The 23,597-nt window shown below is 43.2% G+C and overlaps 2 protein-coding genes across 2 annotated transcripts; both read right to left on the reverse strand.

Moving 5' to 3' along the window:
- Window positions 1–76: 76 nt before the first annotated feature.
- On the reverse strand, window positions 77–15,850 carry gart (phosphoribosylglycinamide formyltransferase). The gene is made up of 23 exons (XM_071917572.2): window positions 15,811–15,850; window positions 15,510–15,617; window positions 13,306–13,455; window positions 12,884–12,979; window positions 11,974–12,148; window positions 11,283–11,394; window positions 10,021–10,089; window positions 9,767–9,892; window positions 9,036–9,123; window positions 8,803–8,888; window positions 8,510–8,678; window positions 7,534–7,765; window positions 6,881–6,975; window positions 6,284–6,393; window positions 5,928–6,126; window positions 4,809–5,060; window positions 3,649–3,801; window positions 3,011–3,214; window positions 2,381–2,536; window positions 1,960–2,090; window positions 1,498–1,639; window positions 1,292–1,407; window positions 77–735 (listed from the first exon to the last, which is right to left on the reverse strand). The coding sequence occupies exons 3-23, from the start codon at window positions 13,448–13,450 to the stop codon at window positions 538–540; spliced, it is 3,054 nt and encodes a 1,017-aa protein (XP_071773673.2). The 5' UTR covers window positions 13,451–13,455; window positions 15,510–15,617; window positions 15,811–15,850; the 3' UTR covers window positions 77–537.
- Window positions 15,851–17,203: 1,353 nt separating this feature from the next.
- Window positions 17,204–22,170, reverse strand: LOC139926489 (uncharacterized). Its single transcript, XM_071918237.2, has 5 exons — window positions 22,091–22,170; window positions 21,188–21,468; window positions 18,610–18,876; window positions 18,294–18,446; window positions 17,204–18,168 (listed from the first exon to the last, which is right to left on the reverse strand). Exons 2-5 carry the CDS (start codon window positions 21,453–21,455, stop codon window positions 18,002–18,004), a joined length of 855 nt encoding a protein of 284 aa, XP_071774338.1. The 5' UTR covers window positions 21,456–21,468; window positions 22,091–22,170; the 3' UTR covers window positions 17,204–18,001.
- Between the last annotated feature and the right edge of the window lie 1,427 nt (window positions 22,171–23,597).

Genomic DNA, 23,597 nt, shown 5'->3' on the forward strand with positions numbered 1-23,597 from the left:
TTTCAGTTATGCAGACAACATTACAGAAAATTCATTATTATACTAACATGTAGGTACTCCATCCACGCAGCATTGCAAACCGGTCATGCCTTTTTATAATAAAGAGGTTAATCCCAGTTCAGATACAAATGGAATGTAGTTTCTGTTTCAAATATCGGACTCACAAGGAATGAATAGCTCAAGGAAAAACCAGTACAGAAGCAAAGCCAAGGCTACACAGTTTCTATTATGGTCATAAGAGGCTGACTCAGCGTACAGAAGGGATGCTACCTTTTAGTTTGGTCTTTGGATATGGTTATGGGCTTGAAACATCCAGTAAAGAATTCAAACTATGTAGTGGAACTGTGAAAAGTCAATGTCTTGACGTCAGATGAAAATAGTGAGGATCTCTTTATCAGTTTGTGCGGTAAATGTCTCTCATCATTCTTGGATTAGTTGTAAATGATAGAAGCAAACTGTTGGGAATGTTGGTGAAGGGCCGAGCTGAAAGGGTAACAGTGATGTAAAAGCCGGGTTTGGGGTTTGTGTCGTTGCTTTCTAGCTCTGTGCGTTTGACTTCCAGGCGATGCGGCCGTCCTCTCCGAGCCGGACGGTGCCGCTGGCCACCAGCTCCAGCGCTGCGGGGAAGGCCCGGTGCTCCGCCTCACGGATCCGGTCGCACAGACTCTCCTCTGTGTCGCTCACCAGCACCGGCACCGCCTCCTGCACAATGATGGCTCCTGCATCGACCTCCTCCTAAACATGGATCAACAGAGAATAACAGGGGAGTCATATGTTGATGGGACAAACTTTATTTGATGAGACCAGACAGGGATTCAAAAGCTTGATATAGCCTAGGCCAGTGGTTCTCAACGTGGGGTCCGGGGACCACCAGGGGTCCTTGAGGGGGTTCCAGGGGGCCCCCAGCAAATTGATGAATTGTTAAACTTCACCATTACTTAATTTACAAGAAGTTAACACAATTAGAGAATGCAGAAGAATGACTGTTTTAATCATAGTTTCACTGTTATCTCTCTAGTACAGATAGTCATGGAAATCTGGACAAAATCATATCTAACAATAAAAATATTCTCAGATTTGGATCCGAGAGACAAAATCTCATCAAATGGGGGTCTGTGGCCCCAGTGTGGTCTAAATTAGGGGTCCTTGATATGAAAAAGGTTGAGAATCATTGGCCTAGGCAGTCTATAGCAAATGTATGGGATGTATGTATAGGAAATGTATGGTGACCCATCGGGATCATCTCCCTGTTGCTTTGGCCCCTGGTATTCCCACAGCATCTTGTACTTACAGCCACAAAGTGGACCGTGCAGCCGCTGACCCGTGCCCCGGCCTGCAGAGCCTGCTTCTGGGCATTCACGCCTTTGAACGAGGGCAGCAGGGACGGGTGGATGTTCAGTAGTTTACCTATGGCAAAACACACACACATCTGTTTAAACGTCCTACATAAGGTTTCTGCTGAATTTGCCACCGAGGCTTTAGCTGGTAGTATTTTACCGTTCCATTTCTTGACAAAAGTCCCAGTGAGGATCCTCATGAATCCGGCCAGACAGACCATCTCCACCCCAAACTCTTCCAGCACGCGGTCAATGGTGCCGTCGAACTCTGCTCTGCTCCCGTACAGTTTGTGGTCCACCACCTGTTTGGTGGGACATGGAACACAACTTGCATTAACATTGTAATTACATTTAGGCCCTTATCCAAAGAGACTTGAAAAGAGTGAGCAAAATCTGTGAACCAGTATTATTCATCCAATTATTACACGGTGTAGCTCATTTATAGCGTTCATAACTAGCAAGAATGTGAAATCCCCCAGAGGCACTTGGCAGTTAAATCAAGTTAGATCAGAATGGGTAAAATGAACGGAACATATTAAGCTTAATGCTCACAATCAGATTAATGACTTTGACAAGGGCCACGGTGGTATTTTTGGTAACGAATGGGAGTTTGTTTCCGTACCCGTGTCTGGATGCCGGCCAGAGAGGCTCTCTTCAGGCCCTGCACCCCGGGCCTGTTGGAGATGACCACCACAATCTCCGCTGAGCTGGAGGGACGCTTGGCCTGCTCGATCAGAGCCTGCAGGTTGGTGCCTGGCACAGAAAAACATCGCTACTGCTTAGGTTCACACCCTTGAACATGTTGGAACCATGCATTTCTGATATTTTCATTATGTTTCATGCATTTCCTACCAAAATGGCATATTGCTATAAACGCTGCTCATTAGTTGTGGTCATTATGAAGACTTGCAAACTGATTACAAAGATTGTGGTGTGCTATCAAATCAAATATTACTACTCTCCATTGTATAATGTAATCCTCCATTTATGATTAATCAAGTATGACACGTAGGGAGGCACATTTAATGCTAACAGAAGCAGACCTGTGCCGGAGATGAGGACAGCTACTCTGGTCCTCTTGCGTGGCGTGGCGCTGTCACCATGGCAACCGCCGTTCTGCTGGACGCCCAGCTCTACGCTGTGGGCGGGGCCTGCACACAGGCTGTGTTTCAGGTTGCGGACCACCACAGGCTCTGCCCCTGCGGAAACACACACACACACAAACCTTCAGCAAACATGCACCATCACAGCAATTTGAGAACATCATGATTAATATATAGATTATATGACATTATTTGATTCGTCTCTCTTCAAATATATTTTGCTGAAGCACAATGTAGGATAGCATACTTTCTTCATGTTTTACGCTACCTGGATAATGCCATGATCAGAGTTTTAGCTTTGATAATAAATCGTAGAATCAAGATTCAGATGTTCAGTCACATGACAATTGACCCAATTTTTAGAGATGTTAGAGTGTTTCTATATCGATTTGGTTTTACCCATTTTATTTCTATTGCATTTGCCCATTTCATTCTTCTTTAACCTAATTTTTTCATGTCTGGCTTTTTTATTGCTTATCTATTGGCTTTTATCATCATTTACTGTCTGTTGTCACAAGTTCTGTGACGCTGTGCTCTAATTCATAGGGGATCAGTGATCCAGTGCCTCACCGGGCTGCTTGTGCGCTAGTGAACCCACGATCCAGGCTTCTTCGTGGGCCTGGAGCTGGCGCAGGACCCTCTGAGCGTCCGGGGGGGCGACCACCAGCACCGCACCCAGGCCGCAGTTGAAGGTGCGGGCCATCTCCTCCTCACTCAGACCCCCCTCCTTCTGGAGCCAGGAAAACACTGGGGGGATGCTCCAACGAGACGCGTCTGACACATGCACAGACACAGAGTGTAAATATTAATAAGAGAGAGACATACACTAGAATAATAACCACAAAATGACCTCGATATTTTCCACCACAAGGGGTGTAGAGAAGGGCAAAGCGATCCCAAGACAGCAGAATACTAGACAAATAGGGTGAAGGGAACCACCGTGAATGCAAAAAGTAAACTACTTATTCAGGCCAACAGCTGCATAGATAAAAATGTGTACAAAGGTCATGGAACAGTAAATATGGCTGTACAATGCATGCACAATTCAGGTAACACTGAGTTTTTCATTGTTCATTACACATCATAAACAACCCTTAATTTCCAAAATGCAAATACAAGCACACCATCTTTCTCAATTGTTGGTATAAACATTTTTATATGCCTAGTGTTGCGGATGAAGATAAAGTGTGTGTGTGCTTTCCTCTCACCTAAATCGACTGCCAGCTCCTGGGGCAGCACCCGAGGGATGTTCTCCAAAAGCCCTCCCCCTGTGATGTGAGCGTAGGCTTTGACAGCACCGCTGCGCAAGATTGGCAGGAGCAGACGACTGTAGATCTTGGTTGGTGTCAGCAGAACCTCTCCTGAAAGCAGAGAAATGGTGTGCATTACGGGGTAAAAAACGATTATTAAATAGTACTATTTTATAACAAATGTATCAAAAAAGAAATGCTGTTGTATTCAAGTGACTGTAGTGGTACATCTGTAAGTCTGTGGTGTAAAAATAGATTGACAATAGGAGTAAGACACTGTCTGAACACTGGTAAGAGGTGCTGCATGTCGCATTTTAGCATCAATAAATCATTACCACATACATTTGGAGACATAAGTATGATTAGCCTGTACTGGCCTCTACACTGCAGTATACATTCTGTGCCAACGGTTTGGATTTTGTGGGAAATCTGCTGGATTCAGGGTTCCCACACCTTCTTAAACATCAAATTCAAGGACTTTCCAGGCCCAATTCCCTCAAATTCAAGGACCCAACACGGCATAGTTTGAGACACGGATCAAGGTTAATTACTGTTACAACACTGAGAATTTTTATAATGAGAACTAGCAGGCTTTACAGAAGCTCACAGACAACAATTAAAAAGAGAGAGAGAGGCTTGAATGTGTGAACACTCAACTGTGCTGTGTTACAGTGATGGCAGACTATGTGGTCTCTTGCCTTCTCTAACACAAATATATAAATTCAAGCACTTTCAATGAGCCATGTCTATTTATGTCTATTTTCAAAAACTTTCAAGGCCTTAATTTTTTTTTCTCAAATTCACAAACTTTCAAGGATTTCAAGGACCCGTGGGGACCTTGTGGATTGCTTTATGGCACAAAACAGATTGCTATTCAATATACCAATTCCCGGCTACCTTAAAACATAGATTCCCTTCAATGTAATGGGAGCATAAAGAAACATTCACAGTTTTATTAGATCTATTTTACCTTCCATATCTGAAAAACAAAACCGTACTTTGGTCCAGTGTTGTGTTCAGAGCCACTGCCTTATTATCCTCTCTTGACATTCACCTGCACTCAGTTTTGCAATTTCTCGGTGTGATCTGGAGACGAGGGAGCGCCCGGCGCTGCTTACCGACGGTCTGCCCTGGCTTGCCGAAGGCAGCGGGGGAGCTGTAGCCGAGGTCGGCCCGCTCCAGGACTTTGCGGACCAGGCTGAAGCCGTTGCTGTGGACCCCGGAGGAGGCCACTCCGATCAGCAGGTCCCCCTCGGCGATGTCCCCCAGCCTGGGCAGCAGGGCCCCGCGCTCCACCGCCCCGACGCAGAAGCCGGCCAGGTCGTACTCCCCCTGACCGTAGACGCCCGGCATCTCCGCTGTCTCGCCGCCTGCACACACACAGACAAGGATGGAAGCATAGAATAAGGCACCAGACAAGACAAGTCAATACTGTTAGTGCTTTAGCTGGCTTTAGGAAACGAGGCCACTTTTCCAGGAGGAAGTAAACAAATGCGAAGTCCTTGCTTGGCAGTGGAAAAACTTGTGCTCAAGCAAACTGAGCAGAAGATGCCAACTTAAATGAAGTGACAAGGAGGGAAGACGAGGCACAGTGCTCTAAGCTTTCCGAGACTGCTGCCTCTTCTCTCCAACATCTTGCTGAAATCCACCGTTGGCGCCTCTACATTCATACACTTACATTTTAGGCATTTAGCTGACACTCTTGTCCTCTTAAGTGATTTACAATGACTGCACAAGTGGAATAACCTTAAATTAAACTAGATTACCAACATTACAAGCCAGCAGTGGTAAGGAATGCCTGGGTCAAAGTCAATGCGCTCAGAAAAGACACGCAATAAATGTTGATTCCAAAATGAGACACTCTCACAAAAGGCACAAAATTGAATCAAATTATGGTACTTTTTGAAGCACAGCGGGTAATTTAAGTCCTTGTGTGACAAAATTCGATCAATTTACATATTTTAGAGACACAGAATGATGAACTTCAGGTTATTACTTTTGACCTAAATGAATATGTGGCATGTTGGAATAGAACTCCCCTCATCATTTCTCATCAAATTAAGATTAAATAAAATAAAGTAAAATAAGAATATAAGGAGACAGACAGGGTTACACACTGGGATAAATAATAAGAAACATAAGAAAAACCAGACATGTGGATAAAGATAAAATAAACATATAAGGAAACAGACAGGATTACGAACAAAAAAACAAAAAAAAGTCCGGTCTCTTCTCACCCAGCAGAGCGCAGCCGGCCGTCTGGCAGGCCTTGGCGATACCGCCGACCACCGCGGCGGCCACGTCCACGTCCAGGCTGCCGCAGGAGAAATAGTCGAGGAAGAAGAGAGGCTCCGCCCCCTGAGCCAGCACATCGTTCACACACATGGCCACCAGGTCCTGGCCCAGGCCGCCATGCTGCCCGCACGCCTGGGCAATCTACAGGGGAAAAGACTTGGTAAATAGTGGTAATAATATTGATTTGTGTGTTCAATTATCTCACAAAGCCTTAGAGTTATGGTTACATTCAGATCTCCTAGCTCATCTTCCATGTTTTCCTGACAAAGTGTGGATGAAAGGAGAGGTGAGATCCAACCTTGAGCTTGGTGCCCACTCCGTCCGTCCCGGACACCAGGATGGGGTCGATGAAGCCCGCTGCCTTCAGGTCAAACATCCCAGCAAAACCCCCCAGATCCGCATTACACCCTGGTGACAAAACACCCAATTACAGCCACGCCGCTGCTTTATCCCTTCATCCCAGTTTGATTGCGTTTGTATTCAGGCGGCACTATTTATCCCAACAAACAAACATAAACTGAAATCACAATATTTACTGCTGCAATTACAAAATCGCAAGAGACTGCAATTTGTTTCTTAATGAGCAAAGGGTTTCGCACAGCTTCTTAAACAAGGTAGTCTGGCCAATAAGTCACATTGAACTGGAGAAAATCTTTAGCAGTGTTATTCAAACTGGGCCTAGAATTCTAAGCATTAGAACGTTTTCTCTCACTGCTATTCTTTTATTTAACGTTTAAGCACTGAAAAAGATAAGCATCAGGCAATATGGTAGAAAAACTTGAACCTATATGTATCCTATTTCATATTCATATCAATATTGAGTTAAAGAAGAAAGCAATTTGATGTTTTTTGATCACACAGCCTGTAGTATTCGTGTGTGAGAGGATGAAGTTACCGGCACGGGAGGTGGCCTTGGCCAGAGGCTTGATCATGTCGACCAGCTTGTTTCCCGCAGCAATGTCCACTCCACTGTCCTTATAGGTCAGACCGCTGCCAGAGACACACAGTGTGGGTCAGTGAAATACTCAGCTGCCATCATTATTCCCTGGGTAATATCATGAAAGTTGGACGCCTATCTTCAACTAAAGCAATAAGTCTTATGAAAGAGGTTTAAGTAATATTCAATATAGAATGATAGTGAAATCCTGTTTTACCAACAAAAATACTAATTAAAGTGTGAAAAGACATCTCTAAAAACAATTTTCTACATGTCCTTAATTTTTCGATATACAGTATATCTTTAAATGTAAATTAACTGTAAATTACTTTGTAATAAAATCAAATACTAAGACACAGGTATGTCCAAATAGTGTTTATTAGAAAGTTCTACATGTCATACAAAATATCATGATGCTTCTAGACAAAACTACAGCAATGCAGCACAGGAGGTCAAACACACAATTTTCAACACCTTTATGTTTTTGAGGTAAATTATTATAGAGCTGCATTTCCTTAACTAAACAAAATACAAAAAGCTAGGGAACGTTGAAGTGTTTAGTGTTGGGTGTGTGTGTGTGTGTGTTCGCCCTGTCCCACAGTCACACACACCTGCGCTGGCTCAGGTGGGCGATGGCCCGGTGGCCGATGTCGCGGCGGTACGCGGCTCCCGGGAAGCCCACGGCCGCCACGCCCTGATTGGCTGCCTGCAGGGCCGTCTCCAGGGACGACCGGACGGCGGTGACCGTTAGGACCCGCCCCCCGCTGGAGACCACGCCTCCTTCCTTCAGGGCCGTGCCGGCGTGGAAAACCTGCAGTCCCATCTCCTGGACCTGGGACAAACCTGAGGCAGGACAGAGACACGATTGTAGTTGTATTTTCACAATCTGGATTATATTTCGACAACTAGTATGTGAAAAATAAATCAATTAAACCTCTTCGCACAGGACTAGAATTATGTAGGGACCCTCATGATTTAACAATTCGCCACTTTCTGATTTAGCAAAGCAAAACTTGGAAGTTTTCAAAACCTTCCTCTACTGATTCCTTTACTGCCTCCATTTTTCATGACAGGAGAAAGATGGAAAAAGAGCAAGAAGAAGAAAAAGAAGTTGTGCACAAAAACCAATCATGTCTGAAATTACAGAGAGTTCGATTCAAACGGAATTAGTATTATCAGGGGGAGCTCCGTCCTTCACCAAAATACGGTTTTGTAATTTTGCGCTGGAATTTTGAATTTGGAAATTAGACACGGCAGATTCACACGGGATTAAAAATCACCAACGATCTTTGCAATTACTACAAATCACTTCACGTCCCCAGGTAATATTATTCCCATGTGAATAGGGCTTAGGCTAATTCACTGACTGACAGAGCCTGCGGTGACACATTTCACTGCCTCCATTTTTTAACAATTTTCAACTTCCCCACCTCAAGGCAAGTTAATGGCTTGAGGCAAGATGTGTTTTAGAAGAAGTGGTTTTTAATCTCATCTGCACAAGTTGGTATTATTTTCTGCCTATTCTTCCCGTGTTTTATCTCGTCGCATCCGTGTTTTACCACTGCGCGAATAAGTGCGTTGCCGTACCGGTGATCTCTACTCCTTTCTGGTATGAGCCGGGGTAGCCGGCGCTGGCCATCACCACGGTGACCGCAGAGCTGTCCTGGTGCCACAGGGGGGGGTTGGAGGCCAGCCTGCCGTTCAGGGTGTCCAGCAGCGCCTCATACAGGTCACTCTTCAGCAGGGGCATCAGCACCTGGGGAAGGGTGACAGGCAGAGACCAACGTGCAATCAGGCGGCATGACTGTTTTGTCGTTTTGTTTTGAATCTACAGTGCATACAGTGAACATCCAGTGGCAGACACACACACACACACACACCTGACACTCAGGGTCTCCAAAGCGACAGTTGAACTCCAGGACTTTTGGCCCTTGCTTGGTCAACATCAGTCCTGCATACAGCACACCTGGAGAGGAAAAGAAAACGAAAATAAGAGACAGAGGCACAGGCTGCGTTTCATTTGCCTAAAAAACATTCAGGACTGGGAAACAGTCACACTTGGAGTTTATCTGAACGTAGCCAAACAGACAAAGCCTTGAACAAGTGCACTTGCCCTTATAGGGAGCTCCCTCCTCCTTCATGCCGTCCACAGTCTTCTGAAGGACCGTCTCTCTGATCTGCTGCAGCAGCTCCTGGCTCACCTGGACACATACAAGAGAAAGAAGCAGAGTCAGAACCAGCATGGAGCCTGTAAAAAACTAGATACACACCAGTGGACCGCTCTGATAATCCTAGGAATATGTTCAGCAAATAACTGGGGCTGCGCAAATGAGTTAATACAGAAAGAGTTCATGTTTTTAAGTGTTTATAATTTGACCACCAGGTGTAACTATTCACCATTGATTTTTATGGGGGGAAAAAACAAACAAACATTTTACAGTTGGAATTGAGTCTGTAGCTGAAAGCATGTAGAAGTAATTAAAGGTGCAAAAACCAATCTATGACTTCAATCGATCTCTGGCGTGTAATTGCTACAAACAATAAAGTCACATTTTCACAATAGAGACTAAGATAGCTAAATTATAGCAGAGATCTAACTGAAACGTCTGGTGAAGAGGTAATATATCACCATGGAAACTACTTTAATAATAATACTGCTCATCTGTCATTTGTCCTCCATTGTTGCGCAGTTGAAAATCTAACTTATTGCCCCTTTAAAGATTTAGGGAGAATAATAAAACAGTGGGAATAATATAAGAGTGGTAGCTTTTAGCTCAGCCACTAATAAACTCAAGATATTCAATATATCTCTACGTGTGTGTGTGTGTGTGTGTGTGTGTGTACCTGCGGTGTGGGGCAGTACGCCCCCATGCCACCGGTGTTCGGCCCCATGTCGCCATCCTGCAGCCGCTTGTGATCCTGCGCTGGAGGCATGGGAGACACCGAGGAGCCATCACTGAAACACAGACACTACAGGAGGAGGGGAGGGGGACAGACTTCTTGTCAACAAAACCCTGAACGGTACTTTATGGAATAGTCATATGAATATGGGATTAGTGTGATTTGACGATGTATTTCAGTGAAAATGTTCTACTCACAGACACTTCTTCTCCCTCAAGAAGCTCCTCGACCACCACCGTCTCCCCTGCGGATCCAAAGGCTTTGTCCTGTGACACGGTGTTAAAAGATACAGATTTACCTTCAAACATGAGGCAAGTCTGTTAAATTATCTCCCAATAACCCTCCCACATGGCCACATTCAAGGCTGAATATATTTCTTGCAAAAAGTAACTTCTGAGACCCAGAAATTATTTTATTCATCAATCTGAATAGACCGACTGCTGCAGGTTGCAGTTCAGTCTTACAGGAAGCCAATCCAAGCAAGAAGAGGGATAGAGACTGTTTGAAGGCCTTCACAGTACATTATTTATTTTAGGGAGCAACTGAGAGGAGTTTCAGTCCAAAATGAGATTCCCACCATTTAAAAATTGCACACCAACACTAAAAAACTTACTGTGGAACTGAATTTATTTATCTTCATTCCCTTGCCTACAAAATAATGACATTTGTGGGGCAGCGGTAGTGCAGTGGTCAAAAGGTCACTGATTTGAATCCATAAATTGGCTGGGAAAATGTGGGAAGGGAAAATGTGGGAAGGGAAAATGAATGAATGAATCTTGGTAAATAGATACTGGTGAAGTGTCCTTGAGTAAGGCATTTAACACCTAAATGTTCCAGTGGAATTGCTCAGTAGGCAGCTGACAGATGTGAATGTGTCTAACTGAATGGTTGTGGAGCAGGGCTCAATTGGATAAATTAATCTTAAAAATCATCTGCATTTTTGAAATATTAAGCAGTGAACAACATGTAATAATATTTTTGCCAAAATGGATATATACTGTCACATTTGAATGAAACTCTTCAATTAAAAAGTTCAAGGGAAGACATTATTGCATGATTAGTGTTCGTCATGGCCAAGAATGGAAGTAACAAATTACATTTACTCTCATTACTGTAACTGAGTAGCTTTTCTGTGTACTTGTACTTTACTGTACTCTACAATTAGTTTATGTTTACCTGGTTGTTGTTGTCTAGTTAGGTTGTTAACCTTGCTAACTAGCTGGAAAGCTATGGCAAAATAAACAATGTAGTGAAGTTTTACTCTGAATACATTTTAAAGAAGCTACTTTTTACTTTTACTGAAGATTTTTACTACAGTTATTTTACTTCTACTTCAGTCAAATTTGGGCCAAGTAACTTCTACATGAGCAGGATAATTTGGTCGTCTTTTCACCCCAGGTCATGGCCCGTGTTGCAGAGTATCAACAGCGACACACAGGAGTGTGTGATGGTCCAGTACCTTCATGATGTCCATCACAGCCTGACAGGCCTCTTCCTGGTCTCGGGCCACAATAACTCCTTTCCCCGCCGCCAGGCCGCTGGCCTTCACCACCAGCGCTGGAAAGTCGGCCCTGGAGACACCAAACAACGGATGGCAATGGTCAAGCCCTCATTAGATTTGCAGTCGACATTTTCCGCTTTCCACTGAAAACATGTCTGCAGCAGATGCCGCATAGCTGAGAATTTAGTTTTTGGTAGCGGGCCATGGCCATAATGCATAAAATGTGTTTGTTTGTGGACAATTTAAAATTTGCGTAGTAGACAAATGTCTGGGAACAAGTTCAGGACCCATATGGACAGAGTTTGTCAAAATAGGGCAGCCCCAAGTTAGTTTATATGGACAAATATTAACTTTCACTGAATTTAACGGATCATTTCCATCATCTAAAAATGTACAACTTTCAATCATGTTCATGCTAGTTCAGTTACCATAGGTTCTATAAGGACGCCGGTGATGATTTCATTTTCTATGAACGGTACCAATTTGTAAAACTCCCATTTAATGCCTCGATGGCTTGATTTAAATGGACAAGTTTCCTTCCATGTCTTGTTGCATATCATCAACCATGAAATGATTTGCACAAACATCTGCACCCCGACAGCCTTCCAAAGCTAGAAACTCTCTTTGTCTCCAGCACTGCTGTACTGACGTGCGGATGTAGCTGCAGGCCTCCTGCGGCTCGGTGAAGGAGCCCCAGCGGGCCGTGGGGATGCCGTGACGCTCCATGAAGGCCTTGGAGAAACTCTTGCTGGCCTCCAGCTGGGCCGCTTTGGCAGAAGGGCCGAAACACGGCACCCCTGCAGCCGTCAGGTCATCCGCAATGCCTGGAAGAGACATGGAGGGCGGAGGGAGAGGGGGAGAGAAGGAGAAAGGAAAAAGAACAGGGACACAAAAATGAGAAGGAGGCAAAACAAGAACTATCCGCGTTAAAGCTGCACTAGGCAAGATTTTTATGAAACACACACTCTTCTTATCAGCCTAAATTTCAAAGTGGGGCTGCAACAGATTCCCCCCGATTGAGATGCCGTAGATTCACCCTATTTGCCCAAATTAAATTCTGGTATTGGTATGGTCACTGGCAGGAAATCTTCAAAAAACACAAAACTTTTTCCTGAACAGCAGCTAGCCAGCGCTCCGTCCAGAAAAACGTTGACTCACCAACGATGGCTGAATCTCTTCACCACCTCCAACCCCACCAGCCCATAAGAAGAAAACATTTAGGTGGAAGGAGTGTGCGGTTTACTGACGTCACATGACTTCTGGGTTTTGAAGTCTTTCAAATTCAAACAATTATGCCTCGCTGCCATTTGGGGCCACCAACATGCAAAGTTGCGTAGTGCAGCTTTAACTGGAAACAGGGGAAAACCTTAAGAGTATAGGCTGAATTGAGGGCTAATGCCAATTTATTGATCTCTCATAACTGTTTTAACATGATTTAGAATGGAGAGAATCTTGACTGAATTTTGGCTTATAGAAGGTATAATGTTATCCACTCACCCTATGCTAAGAAAACATAAACAGAAGTGTAATTGTATATATACACATGATGGGTCAGTTACCTGCGGCCAGTGGCACCTCAGGTCCGACCACAACCAGCCCGACATTATGATCCTTACAGAACTGGGCCAGGATGGTGTGGTTACTCACTGACACCTCTGGGTGGAGAGAGAGAGAGAGAGAGAGAGAGAGATGAGGAGTTTAAGGATCGCTTGAATAAAAACTACTTCAGACTTGTGAAAAAAAAAAATGCACGATTTTCTCTGTATGATTAACAGACAATGATCAGAGGAACAAATCGGATGCATTGCTATTTAATTTATATTTTGGTTTGGTATTTATAGTTTGGAGAAAAATTCAGAGAAATTAAAAAAAAAAAAAATCTCCTGATTACAGTTTTGCTCAATATTTTTACTCAATTATGGGTGGGGGGATTTACAAAAGAGCCTTGTGTGTGTGTGTGTGTGTGTGTGTGTACATTTACCGGAGTTGCTGATCTTCCCGCAGTTTGCGGTGCCCGCGTTACCCGGAGCCACCAGGACCTGCTGAATTTGTGGCGACTGGGCCAGCTTCCAGGCCAGCGCGTGTTCCCGCCCTCCACTGCCAATCACCAGCACCCGCTCCGCCATGGCAACTGAGTGACGGGCAGATCAGAGAGCCAATGAGACCCAAGCCATTCAGGCCTTTGTGGCCATTCTAAAGAATTAATAGGCAGAGTTTTTTATATGTCTTTAATCGTTCATAAAGTATCTTATTTAATTGCACGTAAAAATTGACCTATAACAAAAGGAGTTTGCTTAGTTGTGAAGAATTGTTGACCTTTTCTGAAGCCTCGGGTTTTAAATTATCTTGTAACGCCACACTAACAAGGACCCAATCAACCGGAACAAAAACACTGGTCAACAATTAACTGGCATGGTCACCAGGCAGGGCCAAATCACCAGCTACTGAAAACATGGTCTCATCTGCATGAAACAACAAAGCCATTATCAGGTGGATATAAACTACTTAGCCTGCCATAGCCTCAGTCTGGCAGGACAGTTTGTCTCTGCAATCTGTCTCACTGGGTGTCGTTTCATTTGCCAAAGACAGTGACTGGGTTTCAGGATTTTGCCTCTGAAGCAAGCACAGCCAATGTCCTGTTAATATTCCAGATACTGAAGTATTTCCTTTATAAGTTTATACACCAATCCATTTAAAATGGAAGGAGAAGCTCTTGTCCCAATTACTGAGAAACCCAAATATAGGGGCTGGAATATGCTGATATTACAAGAAATACAGAGGCATTTAAAAACCTTATCCGGTTTACTGTTGTGTTTAGCACCAGTCGACAGTGTTTTTATGCTCAAATTAAAACAAAATCGTACTTATCCCAAATAAGACATGATTTGCACTATTACACAAAATAAAGTCATCAGTGAAAAACAGATTTGGATGAACGAAACCTGATCATTGGAATTAAATGCTGCACGATTTCACTAGTATGGAGGCCGGTTTATTATCCTCACCAGTCACTTTTACTTGAAACTGTTCTACCAGTGATTGCTGTAACGTGATTTAATCGAAGAACTCCTAATCTACATTTACAAGTGACTGTAGCGAGACGGCTCGGATATTCTGATGCAAAAGGAAATCAAGGACAAGCTCCCAACCCAATTAAAGTAGGTAAGAGTTTGATTTTGCACACTGGGCTGCAAAAGGACACCGCTGTCTTACATTGATACAAGTCATGGTAGGTATCCCTTCTAGAAATAATCCATAACCTTCTGACTAAACCCCCGACAACTCAAACAAACCGGGGTCAGAGTTTAAGCCATCCCCACCTGCAATGACCTGAAAACCCACTGCTACAAGTCTGAGGATTGTGTAATTGATTAGTTGCCTATAGTCCTGTATCAGCGGATGGATATCTGAAGGCTTCCTTAGACACTATGGGTAAAGATACAAAGGGATGAGTGTTGCACATTTAGCGCGCGTGTTCTGCAATTAGTTTACTCATTGGCTTTGATTGGAATCACTCTCATGTGAGTCACATGTCAAACACACAGTCAGACAATCCACAAGTTTTACAAAACACCAAGAAAAACACTATAATGTTGCTATAAGGAGTGTTAGTGTCTGTGGTACTCAATAGTAACTTTAAAGTGAATTTAATGTACTTTATGGTATTTTTTTTATCTCCTATATCACTATAATAGTCCTATAGGCACTAAGAGGTTTGCTGTGATTTATGTACAGTATCCTTCTAAAATACATAGGATCATAGCATTACTAAAATCATAGAATTACTATAGTTAACTTTTGTAAGGATGTCAAAGTAAATTCATTCAAACAATAGACCTATGTGTCACCAACATGGCTGCAAATGGATAAAAAATGATGCACTCGTGCTACTGTGAAGCCAACTGGATAAAAGCATTCCTCATTCCTGCAATCTCTTCCAAAACGTGAAGTAGTAAAGTATCCAGTGCATCATTCAACATCAACTTCAGTGCTTTCCCTGAAGTTAAATCAGCTAGTTTGGGATTATAATGTAGACTGAGATGCTCTTATCTTGCTTCTGCATGAGGTTTAGAAAGATCAACAACTTTAGTTAGACAGTCAAGTTTCCCTAGCCACGTTAGCAGAAGACTAAATCGGTTTGTAAAGTAATATTAAGCATGCTGGTTTGACGGATAGGTTTCTCACCTCTGTGTGTGAAGCTGGAAACAGCCGAAGCCCGGTTGAGTTGAGCAGTCAGATGAGTTTCCTCTTCTGCTCCAGCCTGCCTGCTGTCTGCCTGCCTGTCTGCTGGAGCTGAGGAGGCAAACCTGCTATCAACTCACACCACGTGGATCCAATTTCTCAACCATATCTCAACATGATACTCCGCAGTCCGAAACAACGCTAACAAGACGCGAAAAGACTTTAAAAAGCATAGGGATAAGGTTAAAAAGTGACAAATGCCTCCTTGTTGTTTACTAGTGTAGCGTGCGTTTCTTCTTCTTACCTTTATCTCCTGCATAAACTTTAGGCAAATATGTGGATTCTTCAACTTCCTTAGCCTGGATCAGTCGAGAGCATCATGGGAGTTGTAGTTGATTCGTCATGCCGGGTGTTGCCGGGAGTTTGTTTCCCCGAAAAAAGCATGTTTCATCTTCATCTTCGCCTTCGCCTTGGGTTCCCGCCAGGGAAGAAAATAAAGTCACTTTAATTTTGGTGTAGTGTTGTCTAACGGTAAAACAGCGTTTTAAAACGGGATTACAAAATGAAAGTAGCCTCCTGAAATTAACGGAAATCAGTTTGTGTTCACCTCAAACCATAAGCATTCAGTGATTCTACAAGGAAGTTTTCAGGTTGTAATAGTCTATTTGTCATTTATTAAGCGCGTTTGCACGATAATTTCATTGTGCATTGTGAAACTAATTTTTAGGGGAAACAAACTGATTTTCTCACTATAGGCCCCAGTGTATAAGCATGATGTGGCCCCAGCACTGCCAGCAGTCACCATTCAACCCTGTATATTGTAATAATAATAAACCTCCTTTCTTTAACACGTTTCATAAACAGGGAGCACAGAGTGCTTCACAAGTAAAATAATAAAATCAAACATGCCTTAGACATAAATTGGGAAAGATGCTACAGTGTAGGTGCTGAAAAACATGGATAAATGACATCTGTCTAATTTGAATGGAAAACAAAATAACAAAATGATCATAACAATAAGATATTAGTATAATGCAAGTCTATAAGAGTGAGTTTTCAGTTATTGGCTATTAAAAGAAGATAGAGTCAGATCACCTTTAACATTTGGAACAGTCCGAAGAGTTTTGTCTGCTGATCTAACTATCTTCTCCACATGAGGAGACAACAGCTCTGAAATATAAGCTGCAGGAGCCAGGCCATTTACTGCTTTGACAGAAATCAATACCATCTTCGAGTCAATCCTAAAATTAACCGTGAGCCAGTGTAAAGTGGCTAAAATGGGTCTAGTATGATGTTTTTTTTAGTTCTAATTAAATGCTTGGCTGCAGCAGGTTGCAGACGAGATAAAGCTTTCCAGTTGAGGTTGAGAATACAGGAAATTAGTGAGAGAATGAAGAATGAAGAGACATTTCTCAGTCGATAGAGAAACAACTGAACAACTTGATCAGTGTGCAACAATTGAAAATAGTTGAGAGTATTTGTCTGAGGGTGAATTTACAATTATCAAATGTATCTACATGCAAACCCAGGCATGTACTGGGGTCATTTTGTGTGGAAGCTCCTATCATCAACACATTGGTTTTCTTTGAATCAAATACTTTATTCAAATTGACTGAGATCAAATGGAGCCGATACCGCATTGGAAACAAACAGCAAGCGTCAGTGTTAGAATAATGTTGCATCAACTTTGCTTTTTGGCCCACTGTGTGCGTTGCCTTGACCAATAAAGGCCCTCTGGCAAATTATTGATCTGTGGAGCCTTGATGTTGCTGCAAGTTTCTGCAATTTTTTCATGTTTGAGGGAGGTGCAGCAGCCTACAAATTAAGCCCCGAACCTGGGCACAGACAGCTGGAGGAACCGTATTCACACAACTGCTAAGACTGGAGCATTAATCTACTATTAATGAGTATCAAGAATTGATTTTCTTTGAAAGCATGTTTTTAAATGAACCCTTGTTTATTTCACTTGCACAAATTTGTATTTTTTTCCCCTTGTCTTTCTCATAGTTTATCATTTTTTTTGTGTACAAATAAATTAATCAGAGATGAACTGGCCATACAGCCTCATTTATAGAGTCTAGCAATCAGATTTTATAATACAGTACCAATGTGAGTTCATAGAAACTGACAACAAAGTCCACTGAGCACAAATTTTCTTTTCCAAGCCATGATTAGGAGTGATTAAATGGCAGTGATGTTAATGAGGGTTTTCACAGTGTAAATGCTGTTCATGAGTCTTCAAATCGAGACAGCTACAGTATGTAAAACAATGTGATATCATGTGATACATTGTTGATTTGTGTTCTTTGATTTGCGGTTTTTGCTCGCGCCCAATCTAGGAAGGTCAGAGGTCAGAGGTCGGGGTCTTCAGCAGGGCAGATGCTCGCCGAGAGGCTAGGATCAACACAGTACCACATTACCAGTGCTATTATCACAGCAGACGAGGGAGATTGTCTTATCACATTAGATAAGTCTTAGAGCTCGAGTCGGTCCGGTCACAACAGAGGGAGTTCAGGAGTGTTGAGCAGCTCCTGTCCCAAGTCTGAGTCTCGTAAGGCGAAGAGCGTGACGCCCGAACTGTACGCCGCTGGGATCGTTATGTGCGTTAATTTGGGACGATCCTGTTCAGCTTCCTCCTCCAGGGCCATCTGCCTCACTTGACCTGATATGAAGAAGAAGAAAAAATATATATATATGTATGTTGGCAAATGAGGGGAGAAAGGTGCTATGCTACATTTTATGCGTGTGGGGGGTGGGGGAACAAAAAACCACAGAGGACTGCTTCACCCTCAACATCCAAGTCCTTCCAGCGCGGGTCAGACTGGCCCTCTGATAGGCTGGACAGGCAGCAGTCAGCTGTCCATCTCTGCAGCACGTCCTCTCGACGAATCAGCAACACCGATTCACTGCAGAGTCGCTGATGCAGCTCTCCCTCACTAACTGGGACAGAAAAGAAAATAAACACATGGAAATAATACACATTGAAATAACAAAATAACAATAAAGATTGAATTGCAGTGACAGCAACTTGGACGCATTAAGTAATAATCCACTGAAAGACGATAAACGATAATGCTGAATTGTTGCCCGGCCCGAAACTCACCTACATCTAAAGGGTTGGTCATGAAAACGGCGTTGGGCGTGACCCCAAATATGAGCTGGTGGTGCCAGGCGTCCGGCACCTCCTCTCCCTCCGCCACGGCCCGCTGCATGTTCATGGTGGCGACGGGTACCGCTCCCTTCCGGATCCAGCCGGCCAGCCAGGGGACCAATCCCATCCGCCGACGAGGGTGAAGGTGGAAGAAACGTCCCATCACCTTCCCCTTACTGGCCTGCTCCGCCCCCGCGATCAGCTGAGCGTGAGTCGCACCTGGAAAAAAAACATACTACTTATTCCCCTTGTTCTTATTGCATTACCTAGCACTTTTTATTATACATAATCATTATGGGAGGATATATCGAAACTCAATATATGGCAATACCAAAATGTGACAATACGTATCGCGGTGCAGAAAAATGAATCGCGATATTAGTTCTATTTTATTCTGCTGTAGTAATCACAAATGAGACGGCTTTCTCAAGCTCTTCATCGAAATTATATTATTTGAACTTTTTTAAATTGTTGTTTAAATTCTAGCAAGCCAATGCCACTGCTAGAAATATCTGTTTAAAAAATAAACATAATTCTGCATAGTCAGACTTTTTTGTCACTGAACTTTTATTTATTACATCGTTTCGTGGTTGTATTGAATCGTGAAGCCCATACCCGCGCATCGAATTTTATCGTTTGATAAGCAAATCGTCCCATCCCTAATAATCATTGATCACTCATAATCAAACAATTATCATTCTAGGATCTAGGAATACAGGAATATGATGTTAATTGCATCTGTTGTCAGGGAAATGTGGTTTTGACGCTCGTACTCCTCGCTGCCGGTTACTTATAATGTCTGAGATTGATGAATTTAACTTTGTTCAACTGTTGCTCTCAACGCTGCACGCACTGGGTGAGAGCATCAATTAAACGCCTAAAAAAATGTAAATGTAGAATGTGGAACTGAGCTGGAAAAGTCAATTAAATTCACCCCTCTGAGAGACATTAAACTCTTTGTCTAATTCAAGAGGGTACTTTTGAATGTGCTTGCTTGGCAGTGCAGCCAGCTGTCATGCTGGCAGGCGCAGCGCTTATGGGTTCAAGACTTTACAGAGACTCATTCTGAGGGGAAGTTATAGTTCCTGCTCGCATCCGTAACATCTGAAATATTGCTGAGTTGAAATATGCACCCATACAAAATCATCATTTACATAGTTTCATTCCCTGAAGTGTCACAGTTTGTCAGAGTTTCAGTACAGTTTCCTGGAGAGGTACCATTGTGTGCAGTGTTCACAGTCTTTATATATAATAATATATAATATATGCCACTTTGCTATTATCTAACGCGTCATACAGTACCATGAATAGACACTTTTTTAGCATGGGTGGACACAGTGGGAATGGAACCGCAGTATTAGTATCAGTATTAGTATTAGCATTAGCATTAGGCAGTATTAGTGCCTAATACTAGTGCCAGGGTCCAAAATTAACAACCGCCAAGCACCAAACGACAGTAAAATTTGTCTTTGGCAGATAAATCAATAAGGCTCACCTGTCATACTGGCTAGAAACATTTGGAGATGCTAACAGTTATATACAGTCTATAGGTTTTGCCTGTTCTCAAACTTTGTCCCTGTTGTTAACCGTAAGCCAATCAAATACAAGCAAATCAATGGCTCCGTATCAAACAGGCTCCTGATTGGCTGCCTGTTTGAATTCTGTTGCACTTAATGATGAATTACAAACTTGATCCGTTGAATATGTGAGTGAGCTTAAGTGAAGTTTTAAATTAGCACACAGTACCTCATTTTATACACAAAATAGCACTCAAAACAGGTAGAGTGGCGTATTTCTGTCACGGTCCCAGCCTAGCCCATGTGTTTTCCTGGTGTTTTCCTTCTACTCCCCAGTCCTGTCATCCTCCGGACACCCGCCAGATGTCCTCGGACTTTCCCTCCCCCTGCACACGCACACCTGTCTTCCATCAGCCCATTAGCCCTGCTACTTTGTTCCCCCTTCACCTGTCTGCTTTCAGCCAATCAGCTTCCGGACTCTTTCCCATCCAGCCAGCTGTGTGTATATATTGTTTGTGTTTCCCTGGAGTGGTTGTCAGTTCGTCTGTTGTGTTTCCTGCTTTGTTACCAGCTTTGTTTCCCCGTGTTTTTCTGTTGGCTTCCAAGACCTGCTCTGTTACCTGTGTTTCGTGTTGTAAGTCCTTAGATTTTATCCCTGCCAGCCTTGGATTCTTTCTGTTTCCTAACCCCAGTTCTCTGTCTGCCGGTTTTGCGTTTGGGTCCAGTCCCTGAGTTCTCCCCCTAACAATTTCTATGAAAAGTAGAAATCCCCCCCCCCCCCCTTCGCTCTCCATTATTCTTTATCTGTCAACTCCTGGGGAGGATTTATTTTCCCTCTCACCTAACCCTCTACCATCCCAGTTACTGTAGGTTCCTTCCTAAGCGCTCATCCTAGCTTCGTAGCACAAGGGAGAGTTACATCAGATCTCAGTTCAACCTGGTGAACATAGCAGGAATTCTCATCTTTGAGTACTCTGCCCTGGTTTTTGGCTGCGTGTGTTGAAGACAGTTACCGGCCTCGCTGCGGGAGAGCAGGTAGTCCGGCAGCGGGGATTCGTTCCTCCTCAGGCGGGTCTGGACACAGCGGTCGGCCTCCCCCGGGGCCACGACCTCCCCGAGGGCCTTCAGCACGTCCACCACCGCCGTGGCCCCGCAGGCCGACACTCCTATCTGCAGGGTCTGCCTCTCCAGCGCCTCCTGGACGGACCACAGCATGGCCTCGGGCCCTGCCTGCTCCGCCTCTCCATCCCCCCCAGCAGCCTGCTCACACACCACCTCCATCTGAGATACTCACCTAAGATTAGATTAGAAAAAACTTTAACTTCCTCACTGAGGCAATTTATTTTGCAGCTTTAAAACACACAGTTACAGCAGACAACAATTATGTCAACATTCAACACACAATTATCACATGGCAGAAGTGAAATCACCTATTTATATAAATGCGTACTGTACAATAATGATGCTTTGTTGTCATCAATCATCTCCTACATATTGTAAAGTGCATATAATATAATGCAGCAACAGATTTAAGTGCAAAATATTTCAAAATATGATGAGTTGAATCATCTGTTAATGTGTCATGTCCCTAGGCGAGGGGATGTCGCACCCAAATTTAAATTAATAACCTTCAACAGACACACTCGGAGGAGGTCCGCGGGTACGCATGCGCAAACATGCTTCATTTGTCAAAAGCCGTGGCACAGACTTGTAATACCGGGCTTGTTGTTTGATAAAAAAAAATTGGATGCAAAAGCTACAGTTGCTGCTGTTCGGTGACAAATATGCTAGTAATAATCAGTCTCTTTATTGTTATTCTTCATGGTTATGAATTGAATAAAGCACTAACCCTACTACGTGTTAGCCAGTACAGAGTAATAACGCGTTATAACGAGTATTTCCCGTTGCTCTCTTACCATTTCATGATTTCACAAAGTTGGTTGACAGACGCCGACAGCAGGGGCACAACGCACAACAACAACAGTCACCACTGCGCATGCCCAAACTAAACGTTCTGTCTTCTTCGGCGCTTCCTTTACCAGGCGGATAGAGAGGGAAAGCGATAACTAGCGCCCCTGCTGGCCGCTTTTATTCCTGAGAAAATACCCAAATAGAGCATGACGGGCTGAGAAAGTTCAGTTAAAAGTTTATTTTCCGTGTACAAGTATGACCCTTAAATGGCTTTTGTGAATACAGCTCAAATTTAGATGGTCAAATACATTTCAATTTGTATCTCTAAAGGAATAACAGTCAATTTGAGAATTCACACATACATAATATGATATATAACTCTGAAACTACAGGCTTTCATTACCATATCTGATTTTAAAGCTCAAATTATGGACATTTTAAAGAATGAGATGGGAGAATGTCGATGCTTCACTGTATAATGTGGTGTTACACTTATATTCATTAACTTGACCTTCTCTCCCCAGCAACCCCCCGGAAAGCCTGACCTTCCCTCCTATTTCTTACCCTACCTTTTTTACCCTACCCTCCAATCTCTCCCCCCCCCCCATCCCATTCAATCTTGTCCGCTCCAGCTCAAATTTATCCCCTTGCGCCACTTTGCCTTTTATGTCCTTGTCTGTGTTTGTGTCTTGTATGTTGTTTTTTACATGCTGCCATTTTGGCCAGGTCTTGCTCGAAAAAGAGATCATCGATCTCAAGTGACTACCTGGTAAAATAAAGGTTAAAAAATAATAATAATAATAATAATGAGCTATTCCTATAGGACAGTCTCTCCCAAGATGCAAATAAAAGAGTCAGCACTCTATTCTGTGATGCAAATGGCATCTACTGTATGAAATATTCAGTGTAATGTAACTTTATTCATAGAAAATCATTCCAGTTACTGTCATGGTCATGTTTTCAAGTTCAGTTCTATGGTGTATCAGGGTGGTCACATATTAGATTGAGAAACCAAACTCTTTTCTCTTGTTTCTGGCTACAGAAGACAGTCGTGAACGTCCACTCATAAGACCAAACCGCCTGAGACAAAACAAAGCTGAAACTCAGCGGTGTCCCTCTCCCCTGATTATCTAAATTCATGTACAATTGTGCAGGTAAACAAGATTAAGCTCTAATTATCCAACACAGCACACATTAAAATGGGGGGGTGATAGTTGAAAATGTGATGCTAAGAGGCCAGATTATTGAAGCACAGGATTTTCATTCATTATGGAGATCAGACTTCTCCCCATGAACCAAACTGTGAGATCTAACCATAAGCACAAAGAGGATTTTCTCATTTGAGGCATTTTAGCTGACGCTCGTATGCGGAGCGACTTCCAATGAGTAAATGATCCAGTAGAAACCAGAAGGCCTATATCATATTATAGGATAGTATTTCCTCAAGCCAAGAGATGTCAGTGTTGCTGCATTTCAGTGTAGCAGCAGCAGAGTAGTGGTGCATCAGTAGAT

The sequence above is a fragment of the Centroberyx gerrardi genome, chromosome 21 (genome assembly GCF_048128805.1).
Source record: "Centroberyx gerrardi isolate f3 chromosome 21, fCenGer3.hap1.cur.20231027, whole genome shotgun sequence".
NCBI classification, from domain to species: domain Eukaryota; kingdom Metazoa; phylum Chordata; class Actinopteri; order Beryciformes; family Berycidae; genus Centroberyx; species Centroberyx gerrardi.

Coding starts and splice junctions, on each gene's coding strand:
- LOC139926489 (XM_071918237.2), bottom strand. CDS start 21,455: ATGGAGGTGGTGTGTGAGCAGGCTGCTGGGGGGGATGGAGAGGCGGAG. Junction 18,877..21,187: donor GCTCTCCCGCAGCGAGGCCG/GTAACTGTCTTC, acceptor TTTTTTTTCCAG/GTGCGACTCACGCTCAGCTG. Junction 18,169..18,293: donor GAAGGACTTGGATGTTGAGG/GTGAAGCAGTCC, acceptor TCTTCATATCAG/GTCAAGTGAGGCAGATGGCC.
- gart (XM_071917572.2), bottom strand. CDS start 13,450: ATGGCGGAGCGGGTGCTGGTGATTGGCAGTGGAGGGCGGGAACACGCG. Junction 3,215..3,648: donor GGAGCTGGCAGTCGATTTAG/GTGAGAGGAAAG, acceptor TGCATGTGTCAG/ACGCGTCTCGTTGGAGCATC. Junction 2,537..3,010: donor ACTAGCGCACAAGCAGCCCG/GTGAGGCACTGG, acceptor GTGTTTCCGCAG/GGGCAGAGCCTGTGGTGGTC.